This window comes from Gambusia affinis, linkage group LG18 (genome assembly GCF_019740435.1).
Source record: "Gambusia affinis linkage group LG18, SWU_Gaff_1.0, whole genome shotgun sequence".
In the NCBI taxonomy this organism is placed as follows: domain Eukaryota; kingdom Metazoa; phylum Chordata; class Actinopteri; order Cyprinodontiformes; family Poeciliidae; genus Gambusia; species Gambusia affinis.
Genome location: NC_057885.1, coordinates 22,022,113 through 22,037,647, shown reverse-complemented (window position 1 = coordinate 22,037,647; position 15,535 = coordinate 22,022,113). Strand labels below are relative to the sequence as shown.

The 15,535-nt window shown below is 36.9% G+C and overlaps 1 protein-coding gene across 2 annotated transcripts; it reads left to right on the top strand.

Annotated features, from left to right (window-relative positions):
* The first annotated feature begins 10,349 nt into the window (after positions 1-10,349).
* LOC122820922 lies at positions 10,350-15,353 on the top strand. Of its 2 annotated transcripts, none has more exons than XM_044098627.1 (5): positions 10,350-10,771; positions 13,138-13,193; positions 13,306-13,671; positions 13,945-14,140; positions 14,644-15,353. In XM_044098627.1, the coding sequence occupies exons 1-4, from the start codon at positions 10,740-10,742 to the stop codon at positions 14,136-14,138; spliced, it is 648 nt and encodes a 215-aa protein (XP_043954562.1). In that variant the 5' UTR covers positions 10,350-10,739; the 3' UTR covers positions 14,139-14,140; positions 14,644-15,353. The 2 variants fall into 2 exon arrangements, with proteins under 2 accessions (XP_043954562.1, XP_043954563.1); XM_044098628.1 differs by having other exon boundaries at positions 13,309-13,671; positions 14,644-15,078.
* The last annotated feature ends 182 nt before the right edge of the window (positions 15,354-15,535 follow it).

The window sequence follows — 15,535 nt, the reverse complement described above, 5'->3', positions numbered from 1 at the left end:
TTATTTGTCTTTTTTTAGTTCAGTAGTGGATTGGGACCCATGTAAAAGTTTCTGCTTTTTGAGTCTTTTCTCTCATAATTTCTTCCAAGCAACTGCCTTTTTTTTTAGATACATACATACTTTATTTAAGAACATGCATTATTATGAACCCAACATATATGCATCTATGTACATATACGTAGCCATAAACGAAAGTTCATCCAGACCAAAAACAATATTCTTGTAAAATCTGTGATGAAGCCTTTTCTCATAGCAGCTTCCAAGAAAAGTCTTTTTTAATTTGTCACATGAAGATTCACACAGGAGAGAAGCCTTTTTCATGTGGAACTTGTGGAAAAAATTTCAAAACCAAATATCAGGAAGTTAGTCACATGAGAAGTCACACAGGTGAGATGCCTTTCTTATGTGGGACCTGTGGAAAAGGCTTCCGGTCCAAATCTCGTTTGCTTCTTCATGTGAAGATTCACACAGGTGAGAAGCCTTATTCATGTGTGACTTGTGGGAAAAGTTTTAAAACCAAAGCTGAGGTAGAGACTCGCATGAGAAGTCTTTTCATGTGTGACCTGTGGAAAAAGCTTCCAAGAAAAATCGGTTTTAATTTGTCACATGAAGATTCACACAGGAGAGAAGCCTTTTTCATGTGTGACTTGTGGAAAAAGTTTCAAAACCAAATATCAGGAAGTTAGTCACATGAGAAGTCACACAGGTGAGAAGCCGTTTTCATGTGTGACTTGTGGAAAAAGTTTCATAACCAAAGCTGAGGTAATTACCCACATGGGAAATAACTCAGGGGAGAGACCTTTCTCATGTGTGACCTGTGGAAAAAGCTTCCAAAACAAATCTAATTGGTTCGTCACATGAAGATTCACACAGGAGAAAAGCCTTTTTCATGTGTGACTTGTGGAAAAAGTTTCATAACCAAAGCTGAGGTAGTTAGTCACATGAGAAGTCACACAAGTGAGAGGCCTTTTTCATGTGAGACCTATGGAAAAGGATTCCGGTCCAAGCCTGAGTTACTTCGTCACATGAAGTAATGTGGAAAAGGTTTCACATGCAAAGGTGAGAAGCCTTTCTCATGTGTGACATGTTGTAAAAGCTTCGCATTGAAATCTAATTTACTTTGTCACATGATGATTTCTGTGGAAATGGCTTCCAAAGCAAATCTGATTTGCTTTGTCACATGGGAATTCACAAAGGTGAGAAGCCTTTCTCGTGTGAATGGTGGAACATGCTTCAAATAGAAATCTAATTTGCTTCGTCACATGAAGATTCACACAGGAGAGAAACCTTTCTCATGTGGGACTTGTGGAAAACGTTTCCATGAAAAAAGGTGTTTAAATTATGTGAGGACTCGTGCAGTTGAGAAGTCTTTCTTATGTGGGACTTGTGGAAAAAGTTTCCGTTATCAAAGTAGTTTACCACATGAGGACTCATACAGGAGGAATGGTATAATCTGACTCTCAAATACCAAGACACTTAATAACTCACAGTTTGTAAGCAGAGTAATTACAGCTGGGTAAAATTTCTGTAAGGTAGCAGCTTATAGAAGTCAAGCCTTTAAAATAGGACGTTTATCTGAAACACTAAACTTTCACTTTATTCTGTCAGTTTTGTCCTTTCATTTAAAATGGTTTTTAGGTGAAATGCGTCTTGTGAAGTAATACATGACTTTTTTATGTTTTTAGTTAGTTTTTTTTTTGTCTAGTGAGATTTTAAGTCTGTCTCTTGATGTAACAATGCATTTGAATTCTTTCAGATTTAGATTTGTAAAACTGTTGGAGTCATTGTATGTCTATTCTTTGTACTTTGTTTTATTTCATTAATTTTGGTTAGAGGATGCATTTTAGCCGGGATTACAAGTTCTTTATTCTAAGTTGAATTTAAATCTACGTTACTTTTTCATTACTTTCCCTTGAGTTTCTGATTCAGGGAGAAAATACTGTTCACTGAATGATGGCAACAATTTACATGTTGCTGAATTTTTCTAAGTTATGAGAAAACCTGAGGGGCAGGTGTATTTAGATCAATGGTTGTGTTAACGGAATATTTTCCATCACCTGAAAAGGTATACCCACATTATATCAGCTGCTCCAAATTGTTCAAGAACAACTTGAAATATGACAAGTTATATTTTCTATTTTTGCAGTTAGAAATACTTTGTAAGTATTTTATAGCTATTATGTTTGTAACACAAACAATTTTTGCTTCATCCAGATTTTTAATTTTTATTTCTTGTAAATGCAAATTGAGAATTGAATGTGTGGAATGGGAAATGCAATAAATCTGTTGAATGAAGTATTCTGTTTGTGGATTTCAGTAAGAAATGTCATTTTGGAGATGTTTACTTTTGAGGATGTACAGGTGTTGTCCAAGTGTGCCATTTGGATTCTCCAAACTTCAATTGACTGAAACTCCTCAGAGCTTCAACATGCAGCCATCAATGAGGCTCTAATGAAAGATAATGACCAGAGGAATCCTCTGGTAGACGCATTATTACGGATAGTGGGAATTACTTATGATTATAAAAATAAAAGTATATCTGGGAGGGTAGGCGGGGTTAGCTTACAGTGAGACCTAATCCCCTTTCTTGTAAAACGCTGTCAGTTCGTCCATCGACAGGAGGAAAAGTCCTGTAAACACCGTTCCGCATGAGGGCGCAAAGAGCCTGACTGACGCAGCATAGACGCACACATTACGCGTGGTTACGCATGCAGCTGGTGGATTTATGTTGAAACAAACCCCAAAATGCCTTCTATCCTTATGACAGGACACATGTTGGCTACACATCTGTGGCTTTAGATGTAGTCTCCGAGTTGACCAATCAGAAACATTCCAGAAAGAATACAGGCATGTCAAAACGAGCTCAAGTCGCTCTATTATTATTGGCTCGTAAAAAAACCATTTCATAACATTGTTTGTCCAATGCGGTGTCAATCAAAACTGGGGCTCTCGGCTGCTCGATAAACGCGTCATAATGGACACCGGGAGAGTTTAAACCCGTAAATCTCACCTCTGGAAAAAAAAAAAAAAAGAGGAAAAACGGCACGCGGGCGTTCCGGTGCGGGTTAAACACTTTTAAACTGAAAAACTTTAAGCCCCTCTGTCATTTTGACAGGTTATAACTCTCACCTTTGACTGGTGCACATGGGTCGACATTATAGACTTTACTCAGAATACATCACTCCCAACAGCGAGCGGAGAGTTTTGGTACCTTTGGTGGTGCAAATATTTGATTTTAGAAAACAGTCCAACATAAATCCTGTCGGATCTACTCTCTGAAACTTTCGTGGCTGCCACAGATTTACCGTATTTTTTGGACTATAATGCGCTACGTTCTTCCCTCACTTTGAACCATGGGGCTTTTTATCCGGTGCGGCTTTTCTGTATATTTTTGTTCGACCGCCAGGGGGCGCTATAGCAGGAAGTGAATCATTGTAAGCCAAATTGGAAATCAAAGAAATCATTTTCATTCAGAACAAGCACACGATAGCAGCAGATAGTTTTCAAACTGATACCTCCTCATCCGCAAGAAGTTGTTCTTATGATGCAGCTTTTAATTTGAAGTCCGTCGATCTGGCAGCACAGGAGGGAAATAGAGCCGCAGCACATAACCATGGTTCGGAGTTGGATTTATTAAAACCGAGAGGGGCGGAGATACCAGCGGCTTATTATGTACGTTTCCAGATTTTTTATGTTAATGTGGAGTTCGTAAAACCCGACTGTCCTGATTTTCCAGTCAGTCACAAAAGCTCTTCACCTGAAAGGAGCTCTGAGTTAATCTGGACTCCAACAGACAGAAACACACCTGAGCAGGTCTGCTTTCTTTTATTTCATGCAACTGAAATTCTGCTTTTATATTTCTATGTTAAATTCTTGTATTATGGCCATTTTTACTGCATTTGGATATGCTGATTTTATGAAGAATGCTTGCTTTCATAATCATTTGGATTAATATTATAGCTGGTTTTAGTGTGACCAAGTATTTTTGTAAAAGCTGCAAAAATAGTTGCATTTAATCAGTTTCATGAAAATTAAATCCAAATAAATCTTCTTGTGATCAAATCAGTAAAACGTTTGCATAAATAAACTTCTCAAATGACCTTTACTTGATTTTTTTATTTACTTTTATCAGTAAAAACACACTCTTATGTATTTACCACAGTCATGTAAAAGCTGATGCACAACACAGAGACTTTCATGTGGATGTTGTGACTGAAGTTCGGTTTCAGACTTCTTGCAGCGAGTTAAGGAATGCAGACGGATTGGTCTTTCAGGAAGAGAAGAAAACAATCTGACTTGTTTGGTTTGCTTCTTCTTCAAGGGCAAATATCTTGCAGATAAACAAAAATAAAAAGATAAACAAAGCAAAACAGAAAACTGTATCCTCTATACTGATTTTTTTTTTATTTCTTCTTAAGATACCTTTTAAAAAAAAGCTTGATTACACCCATCTGCTCCATATTACCTTTGTTGGGCTCTCCCTGATGTTACGGCTGCCATAGTTTGGTACTGGAGAATAAACTTACACAGCCTGATGTGTTTCTATCGCTAGGAGTTTCCAGCTGCAACCAACAGGGGGTGCTGTGCTCCAAATTATTCAGCAATAAAATATTTCTCAGCTGCTGCCTGACATGAAATGAAACACCTGTTCATTTATACAGGATATAAAACCCAGATTATGTTATTAGAGTTGGAGGAATAAACAGGAGGGAGGAGATAATTATAAATAGAATCAAAACCGATCACAGTTCTTTGAATGGCCCTCTCTGTTTAAGATGGAGAAACATCTTACTGGTTTATGTAATTGGTGTAATACTGCAGAAACATTGGAATAATGGATTTATTAGTTGTAGGAAATAAGTGACTCAAAGAAGTTCAGGTTAAACTGAACGCTGTATTAGAGGAGAATAAAACGGATCAACATTCAGATTGATCAGATTATGTCATATGAATATGTTTAAATAGAATTAAAGGGGTTTTATTATATAAAATCAACTTTTTATCATTATTGAAAACATACCTGGAGTGTTGCTTTGATTATTTCATGCATGAGTTCAGAAACTCCTACCTAATTAGTATTGGACATAATTAATATTTGGCCAAATATTAATGTGTTAAATTAGGAAGTTAAATATCTTTTAAATCATATTTGATATATGCAGCTTTTTTAAAATAACTAAAGTATAAAATGCCTTGAAAACACATAATACTGCAAAGCAGAGTTAAAGTCAAGAAGATCAAGAATCACTTTGATAAAATGTTTTCTGTCTTTGATCCAGCATGTTTGATGTCCTCAGTTATAGACAAGCTGTCCGTTTTCACCAGAGTATTAATGAAGAGGAACATCTAAGATAATGATCAGGATCGGATGCTGTGGATGTTTTATTAACGTTCTGCTGCCTCTCCTCCTCTTCCTCTCTCAGGATGAAGATGATCTCCAGCATCCTGCTGCTCCTCATCCTCAGCTCATGTCTCTGTGGTCAGTCTCCATCTTGTCTTTGTGACAGAAAGCTCTCTAGATGGAGCTGAAAGACTCCCATGTTCCAGTTCTCAGTGTGTCTGCTCCTCTCTTTCCCTCTCTGTCTCCTCAGCAGCAACATTTGTAGTGAATGTGACACAGAGCAGCTATCAGGCAGAGGAGAACCACAGCATCACTCTGGAGTGGACCTTCACCAACAGACCCGACTCCTGCTTGAGCTTCGAGTTCATGATCTTCACTTTAATAACCGAAAACAAAAAAGTGTCCATCTTGCTCCATGAGCATGGTGGAGTGGAGGTGCCTCAGTCTCAGGATAAACAGTTTTCAGGACGAGTCCAGAGTGATAAAGAACTCCTTAAAGACGGACGGATTAAACTCCATGTGTCCAGGCTGAGGATTAATGACTCTGGTCTGTATCTGTGTGAAATCCAGGCAGATTGTGGCTTCGGCTCGGCTGCATGTCGGCTAATAGTCAGAGGTGAGTTTACAAAGTTCATCTGAACTGTTTTATCTCTAAGAAGCAGTAGAAAAAATTATATTAGTGTGTGTTTGTGTAAAATAAAGCAGTGTGTGTTTTAATAGTAATTCCGTTTTTTTAAATGCACCAGGAAATCAGTTTTTCTGTCAAATAAAGGATGGGTTATAAATTTATATTTCTACGAATGATTGTCTTTTTTTTACTCTTCTTTCCATTAGCTGGTGACAAACAACCTGAGAGTCCAAATGTGAATACAGGACTGATGGCTCTCTATGTTTTCCTGGTGTTGGCAGCAGCAGGAGCAGCAGGAGTAACTCTGTACTGTAAATGGTGTAAAGAGGGCAATGAATGAGAGGCGGGGTCACCTGGACAGGTAGCCAGTCTGCTGCAGGATCACCATGCTCACAATCAAAGAGAATCTATACAGACCAACCAACCTGACAGTCATGTTTTTGGACTGTGGGAGGAAACCGGAGAACCCAGAGAGAACCCTCCATGCACAGGGAGAACAGAACATGCAAACTCCATGCAGAAAGACCCCGGGTCGGGAATCGAACCCAGAACCTTCTTGCTGCAAGGCAACACTGCTGCCAACTGCGCCATGAATCCACAACAAGGCCTTTGAGGTGAGGCTGGTCTCTACACTCCGGTTGGACTCCATCATGCAAAAGTCCTGAAGGTCTTTATGTGTGGAGACAAACAGAGGAGTTAAAGTTTGTAGTAGAGAAGAAAACAAAGATGAGACACAGGCACTAATGAGAAATGGCTGAAACAAAACTCATTTCAGGATGAATTTTATATTAGGATGTTATCGTGAAGCAGTTTCAGGTTAGGTGGTTCTGACTGTTTGTTAAATGGGTTAAGTTGAGAAACACTGATGGAGCTGAAAGACTCCCATGTTCCAGTTCTCAGTGTGTCTGCTCCTCTCTTTCCCTCTCTGTCTCCTCAGCAGCAACATTTGTAGTGAATGTGACACAGAGCAGCTATCAGGCAGAGGAGAACCACAGCATCACTCTGGAGTGGACCTTCACCTCCGAACCCGACTCCCGATTAAAGTTCAAGTTTATAATTTTTACTCTGATCACCGATGACAAATTGCCAGTCTTGTTTCATGAACACGATGGAGTCGAGGTGCCGATGTCTCAGGATGTAAAGTTTGCAGGACGGGTCCAGAGTGACAAAGACGTCCTCCCAGAGGGACGGACCAGACTGAGACTCTGGTCTGTATCTGTGTGAAATGAAAACGGATCACGACTTCGGCTCTGCAGCAGCTGAACTGGTCGTATCTGGTAAGTAAATTTCAGTTCCTCTAATCCAGATAATTTAGCATCTGTTAAAAAATAAAATAAACTGATAAGATTGAAGTTGAAATATTTGAGAATCAGCTGTTTTATTTGTACAACTGATGATATAAAAAGCAATGCTTTAACCTGAGATCACAAGAAAAATCAGCAGAGATTTTCAAATATTCTTCTGCTAATGAGTGAAATGTTTTTTTCTGTGTGCTATTTTAATTTAGATTTAAAAAGCTACAGTGTGTCTTTCTAGCCAATCTTTTATTTCTTTTGGAATGTTTTGTAATTGACCTGTTTGAAATTCTCATCTGTTTAAAATGTTAGATTTAAGAACAGCAACAAAAAAACAACAACTAGTTAAATACATCAAATAATTACAGAAGATGATGAGCATTGTGTATTTGAGGAAAGTGATGTAAATAATAGAAAAGAAGGATAAAAACTGTGATGAAATCTCTCTTACATGTAAAAGTCGTTCTGTTGAAATAAAATATGATTTAATGAAATCTTAACTTCTTGTGTTTTGCAGCGGCTCCTGAGCCTCTGCAGGTTCAGAGACTGAGACTGAATCCCCACACAGAAAATCGAAGTAGATTGGATCTTTACGTCATCCTGGCACTGACAGCAGCAGCAACAGCAGTTTCACTCAACACACTGGTCAAAATCAAGATTTAATTCCCCAGACTGTAGAACCTGAGGGAAGCCTCCAGGGAGGTTCAAGTGAATGTCAGTGTGCCTTTGGGCCAAGGCGTCAACCTCCAACCTGACTGCAGCCTGCTGTATAAATGTGTTTGTGTTTGCAGTTATGAAAATAGCTCCAGTATCAAACCTTTATAAAGGCTCATTACATTTTTTACATGTCACATAGAGAAATTATTTAAGTCCTGTATGATGTAAAATGCATAATGCAGCAAAAAAATAACATATAAGTTTTAAGTTAAACACAGCAGCTTTAATGTAGGTTTAGTGCCTGTAAAAATGTTCATACAAATCTTTATTTTATTTATGTTTTAGGTCAACACAAAGGGACAAAATAAAGAATCTGAAAGTGTAGCCAGGTTTTGTGTTAATCTCCCCTGAGTCGATACTTTGTAGAGGTTTTTGTTGTTGCTGTGGTTTTACGGTATGTTTCTATCGGCCTCCACGCCCAGTCACTGACCTTTCTGCCCATTGTTCTGAACAGAGCAGCTCAAACTGCGTCACTGCTCATGAGATGAGTTGATATGTGTTTGCTTACCTTTCAGATGTACATTTACTCTTTGTGGTAATGTTATTATTTACATTTGCAATGTTTTGACGGCAGTTTGGACTAAATATGTTAATGTCTGGTGTGGTTTGATTGATGTAGTGCCCGGAGGCAACCAGCAGGGGGCGTCTAGCGATAGAACACTGGAACTTCGTCGCAAATAAAAACACGCTGGAGGAGAAGAAACCTGTCTGACTCTGATTGGGGACTGCCATGCAAAGCAATGGCAGAGCACCTACTGTTATCCTCCCAATAAGGTGTCTCTTTATTCTTTATCCGTGACCGTTAATACAGGTCAAACGGTGGGATGGACCCCTACAAAAGTGGTATCAAAACGTGCGGCTTGTTCCCGGCATTGGAGCTATTATTTCTGGTGGGATTCTGAGTTAATATGGCGGGAAAAAAAGCAAAAAAAGACCCCCATAAAACCAACAACATTAGTTTGTATTTCGCCGTGAGGGCAATTTTTAAATCGCCCTCACGGCCACAAATATCGTCCTATTGGTATGAAACTCGGTCATGACATTGATACACATGTCTGCTCCGAGAAAATGTGTTCTATTTTTTTCTACGACGTACGGTTTTCTGTCAATGTGCTTCAGAATACAGTCATGCATTTTCAGGAAAAACACAGCAGCATAAACACACATTTGGATGAGTCACTTGAGCACTGACCATTAATTACCATAGCAACGGCCCCCAGGTGTCAGAGACTGGCGCGCTTTGGCAGGCCCCGTTTAAATTTCTTCAGAAATTTTCTAGTTGAATTATTCCTCTTCTTCAGGACTTTTACACACAAAGCACTTTGTCACGTGTCTCATTTAAAATAAATATGGAAGATAAGAGATTTTTCAAACCTTTATGCAATAAAACTAGTCCATTATGAGTCTGACTGTATTTTAAAGCTTTATAAGCCACTTTGTTTTGTCTTGACACATAAAATCCCAGTGAAACACAAAAAAGTTCCATATTTTCTGTCTTTGATCATCTTCTATTATTTATGATGCAGCACAGAACCAGGTTTACTTCCTGGTAGGTTGACCTGCGACATGAGAACCTAAAAACAAACAGGAGTGAGTCATTCATCGTTTACAGGGAAACATGCTTTAGAGCCAGTGATTCTGTGATGCAGCTTTAGTTAAACCCGTTTTCAAAATAACCTCAGAATAGAAACATTTCCTTGTAGAAAGAATAACGAGTCAGAGTGTTTTTAATCACCTGCTGCTGTTTGTGGTGAGCTCAACTTGTCGGACAAGATTCTTTTCTTGCTCGGTGCTCAGAAAGTCCCGACCTGCAGATGTTTTGTTTTCTGTTCATCCATTTGATGATCCTGTAATCTTAATCCCTGATTAATCTATTTATTCCTTGATTGGTAATACATTTGTATAATTCATGATTTCTATGAACATAAAACTTGTTTTTTTTTTTATAATAGTGAAGTTGCAGAGCTGAAGCCTTTTTAGTAAATGCAACATGAAATAAAACATTTTTCCTGTGAATTTGTCTTTTCAGATTGTATAATCTGTGTTAGCTCAATCCCAGCCAATATTCTCACAGACACAACAAACAGTGATCTGGCTGGATTAAATCTTTGGAGATCATTTTCAGTGAGATGAGGGTTTCTGATAAACATGTCTATCAGACAGCAGAACATTTCCCTGAACCTCCTCTTGTTTTTAAAAATCTGATCAGATTCAAACATGTGAGACTTCTGGTTCAGAGAAAACAAAAATAAAAATGGGTGTAGAGTTTAAAGTGTTTACGCCTGAGGGAAGAAATAGAAACTGAATGTCAGTCAGTCAGTCAGTCAGTCAGTCAGTCAGTCAGTCAGTCAGTCAGTCGTCTGTCGTCTGTCTGCGCGAAACGATCAGGCAACCTGCAGAAAGGTGTGAGTAAATATTTTACCAGATTTTTTACTCTTCTGACTTTAAATCTTGACTTTGTTTCATATCAAGCTTTATTTTTTTTGTTTTTGTCTATCAAGTTATCAGCATCAATATTTTGTAATCTCAATGGGAATTCAAGTAGAAAAATGATAAAAACGTTTTTGTTACTCTGTTCACATCCAGATATTTCTCTTTAAGCATCTGATGTTTAGAAATTAGCTGTGAATTTATTTAATTTTCTTACGTTTCAGTCCAGCGTTGTTCCTCCTGACTTTGATACATTGTGGACAAAACCTGATAATCTGATTTGTTGAAGATTTCCTGACTGTTTTTTTACTCTTCTTGAGGGAAACGGATGGAGCCGAACAACCAGCCTGAAGGTTTCAGGTTTGTAGTTTTTAATATTTTCTTTGTGAACAAAAATTCACAGTTTTGTCCAAACATGTTTTCTTTTCTGCAGCAGAAAAAACAACATAATTATTCAAAACGCTGAGAGATTTAGTGTTTAAATATGAACATTTTCTCCTTCTCTTTATGCCATTTATACACTTTCACAGATAGTTTCTTCTAATTGGTAACATGGCAGCTTTGACTGAGTTAATGTTGTTATTGAAAACAACATATTTTTAATTTCAGAGAATCTGAGAGAGTTAAAGATTAGGGTGATGGCATGCAGGCTTTCCAAACTCATAAAGAGCAGGGAAGCTTTCAGAAAGTTGTTCTGTATAAAGAGTTTGACTGCAGAAATTTTAATAAAGATTTTTACAATTAATAATTAGAGATAGCAGACCAGAGTTGGATTAATTATTACAATAAAAACAAAAACAGAATTTTCCCCAAAATAAAATCTCTTGTCTTGTTGTCAGAGGTTTGACATGACTGAACGACAAACTCTGTTTTCCTTAAATTCACTTAACAAACGATCAATAAACAGTTAATCCTGGTTCTGCATCTGTTTAAGTTATTTAATCATAAAAATAAATATTTTATAACTGTAAGAATTTTCACATGTCGTTCAGATAAAATAATATTGTAAATATTTTGTTTCTTCACTGTAATGTTCCAGTTTGGCCTTTCAGATAGCATTTATAATAAATTTTGTTTTATTTCTTGGATTAATTATAGACATTTCTTGACTATGCTAGTTTTTGTAATTAGCGTTATTTCCTCATGTTGTACATTTTCCACCACTGCACAATCTCTAACTCTTATATACAGGGTAAAAAGTTTCCATACATAAAAAAAATAAACATTTTATATTGGACAGCCATTTTTAATCGCTGCACCTCTTCATGGTTGATCTGCAACATTTCCAGTTTTCTGACATAAGTTTTGCCGCAGCGTCGTGTTTGTGATGCTCGTTCCATGTTTTCTGTTAAAGTTTGGTGAAACAGCTTCCTGATCCAGACATCAGTATAATTTCAATTCTTTGCTATTTTGTCAAACACATCTTCTTTTGTATCTGAGATATGAACCTACATTTCTATTTTATTCTATTCTTTCTGCTTATTCAACAGATTAATGTTAGTTATTGAAGATGATGAATCATCTGGATATTACTAACTCAGGTTAAATATGATTTCTGGGCTTCATGTGAACAGTAGCTGGTTGGTAACAATGAGATTTGGTTGTTTGCTGATTAAAAAGTCATGAAGTGAATAAAAATTAGGATTTGTTACCTTAAAAAATGTCTTTGAGACACAGATTAATCTGAAGAACGGAGGATTTATGTCAAATTTACAAACTGATGCACAAGATCTGGGAAGAACTTAGGAGTCGAATTGTAGAAATAATCTTTAACGAACCAGGAAGTTTCCCTTTTTTATCCTGAGAGCGCCGACAGACACTTTGTGATGCGCCTGAGACAAGAAGAGACGTTTCACAGAGGATCTCAGAGCAACAGCATGTTTTCATCAACCGTTTCTGTAAATAAATACGTTTTAGATGCATTCCAACAGATCATCTCCCAACAGGAATGAACTCATGATGAACGACTGAAGAGACGGAAACAGGCTGAGACATTCAGACCCAACCCGTCATCTGACACCTTCTCAGTTTTACTTTGCTTTGCGGTTCTTTTCCCCCAAGCAGGATGTTCCTTGAAGCAGAAAGCAAAAAATAAAAACATAAACATTTGGGGAAATCCAGGGGATAAAAATACAAGGGGAAGTTTATGAGTTTCTGAAAGCAAATCTAAAAAATTATAATTGTAATTATGCCTCGTTGTTGTTTTATGCTTTTAATAGTCTAGGTATCTTAATTATGAGGGAAATGAAGTAAAACCTTCATTAATTATTAGATTTTTTTTTACTGTTTTCCATTAATTTTGTTTGTTTCAGAGCCACAAATCAGTTTTTTTACTGAAAGGATTCAGACTGAAAACTTGCAAAGTGAAAAACCAAAAACAAGGCAACAGAAAAGTTTTACAGAAAACAGCCTGGATGGAAATATTACTTATTGAGACGTTTATGGATTACGCTAGATATTAACCTAAAGTTCCCCCAAAAACATATAAAATTACACTTAATTTATGACAGGTGGTAAATAATTAACATTTCTGAAGCGGCAGGTTAATATCTAACCTAATAGATTGAGATAAAAGAAGAAAGTTTAATATTTCTGTTTTAAGTTCTAAGATTTTGACTTTTTCTCACATTATTGAACATCATCAGATATTATATTGGTAAAACGAAGTTTCAACACGGAAACATTGTTCTGATGTTCTGCTGCCTCTCCTCCTCTTCCTCTCTCAGGATGAAGATGATCTCCAGCATCCTGCTGCTCCTCATCCTCAGCTCATGTCTCTGTGGTCAGTCTCCATCTTGTCTTTGTGACAGAAAGCTCTCTAGATGGAGCTGAAAGACTCCCATGTTCCAGTTCTCAGTGTGTCTGCTCCTCTCTTTCCCTCTCTGTCTCCTCAGCAGCAACATTTGTAGTGAATGTGACACAGAGCAGCTATCAGGCAGAGGAGAACCACAGCATCACTCTGGAGTGGACCTTCACCTCCAGACCCGACTCCTGCTTGAGCTTCGAGTTCATGATCTTCACTTTAATAACCGAAAACAAAAAAGTGTCCATCTTGCTCCATGAGCATGGTGGAGTGGAGGTGCCTCAGTCTCAGGATGAACAGTTTTCAGGACGAGTCCAGAGTGATAAAGAACTCCTTAAAGACGGACGGATTAAACTCCATGTGTCCAGGCTGAGGATTAATGACTCTGGTCTGTATTTGTGTGAAATCCAGGCAGATTGTGGCTTCGGCTCGGCTGCATGTCGACTAATAGTCAGAGGTGAGTTTACAAAGTTCATCTGAACTGTTTTATCTCTAAGAAGCAGTAGAAAAAATGATATTAGTGTGTGTTTGTGTAAAATAAAGCAGTGCTGTAAATTTGTTTCAAACTATTGAAAAAAATGTTTACATTTTATCATTTAATAATAATTATTTTTATAAAAATGCACCAGGAAAATCAGTTTTTCTGCCAGATAAAGGCTGGATTGTAAATGACTTGTCATAATTTATATTTCTATGATTTTTTTTTTTTAAAAATTCTTCTTTCCGTTAGCTGGTGACAAACAACCTGAGAGTCCAACTGCGGATCCTCCAACAGAAAACAAAGGATTGATGGCTCTCTTCGTTCTGCTGGTGTTGGCAGCAGCAGCAGCAGCAACAGGAGTAACTGTGTACTGTAGAAATAAAAAAAATAGATCCAAAGAGTCAAGAGACTGGATGAACCATCTACAGAATGAGACAACATGACGGTAAACTCCTCTGAAACAGATGTAAACAAAGATACACACAAATATCAAAATTCACACAGAAACTTAAAGATTGAACCCTAAATAACTCTTTAACAATTTAAAAAAAAAGGTTTGATTTAGTTTTAAGTTTTTATACTCTATAAATAGTTGGTCATTTTAAATCCTGACTGAAAACATAATTATTTTCATAATCAAGTTTATTTGTATAACACATTTCAGCAACACAAAAACACAAAGTAAAAACAAATATAAAGTCAACAAATGAGAAAACCAGAAACAAACATTTTAATCATTGATGCACATCAAATATGTGGGTCGGTGTTTCATTCATGATGTTTCAAAATCAGCTCTAATCAGGTGGGTTTTTACTCTAGATTTAAAGGAACTCAGTGTTTTGGCTGTTTTTCAGTTTTCTGGATGTTTATTCCAGATTTGTGGTGCATAGAAGCTGAATGCTGCTTCTCCATGTTTGGTTTTATTTAAATGTGTATTTAAATTTCTAGGCTCCTTTGAGATGAAAGACGATAAACCTCAGTGACTTCATGACGGCCATCTTTGAAGGATGACGACCGGCTGTTGCTTCCTGCAGTTCGTACCGTCTCCTCTGGGCGACTTCCTGCTGTGATGTCAGAGTATTTGGACCTGAACTGAACTGGAACCTGAAGTGAACTGAATCAGTGAATCGTTCAGTCTGATGTCGTGCTCTCGATCAGCGCCTTTCTTCACACCATCATTTATCCTTCTGGATTTTCTGGAGAATTTTGATTTCATCAAGATGAACTTCTGTTAGTTTCACAGCAGAAATTTTCTCCATCATGAAGATGAAATGTTTTCTGAAGTCGTCAGATTCCTCTTTTTATGACTGACTCCCAATCATTTCTCAGTATTTATTATTGTATCTATTCTTACTGTCTGTGATTTAAATATTTGATTTTTAACTGGCTTTCTTAAGTGTATTAAAAAGTATCAAATAAAACAGAAAATTTATTATTTTGTCTTGTTTTGGAGCAAGATAGTATCCGTTTTTACTAAAATTAAAATCAAAGTTTCACAAGCTTTAAGTTATTAAAGTTCTTTGGTTTTTAGATTTCTTTTTTTTTTTTCAAAATATTTAATCTTTAAAACTAAAACTCTTAGTTAAGCTTGTATAGATTTCATTCCTGCCTTGTAGGATTTATTGAAAGTTAGCGCCCTCTGGTGATCTATGAAGAAACAACATGAATATTTTATTATTTTCAGAACATGAAAATACAAAATAAAAAAAATTAAGCTGCTTTGCTTCATATTATCTTTTCCATTATCATGAAAAAATTGATTCTAATGTTAATTTTCATTTAGTCTTAAATACATCTTCATCTGTAACAGATTGAAGCATCAGCACCAAAAATAACAATC

Coding starts and splice junctions, on each gene's coding strand:
- LOC122820922 (XM_044098627.1), top strand. CDS start 10,740: ATGGAGCCGAACAACCAGCCTGAAGGTTTCAG. Junction 10,772..13,137: donor AACCAGCCTGAAGGTTTCAG/GTTTGTAGTTTT, acceptor TTCCTCTCTCAG/GATGAAGATGATCTCCAGCA. Junction 13,194..13,305: donor CCTCAGCTCATGTCTCTGTG/GTCAGTCTCCAT, acceptor CTGTCTCCTCAG/CAGCAACATTTGTAGTGAAT.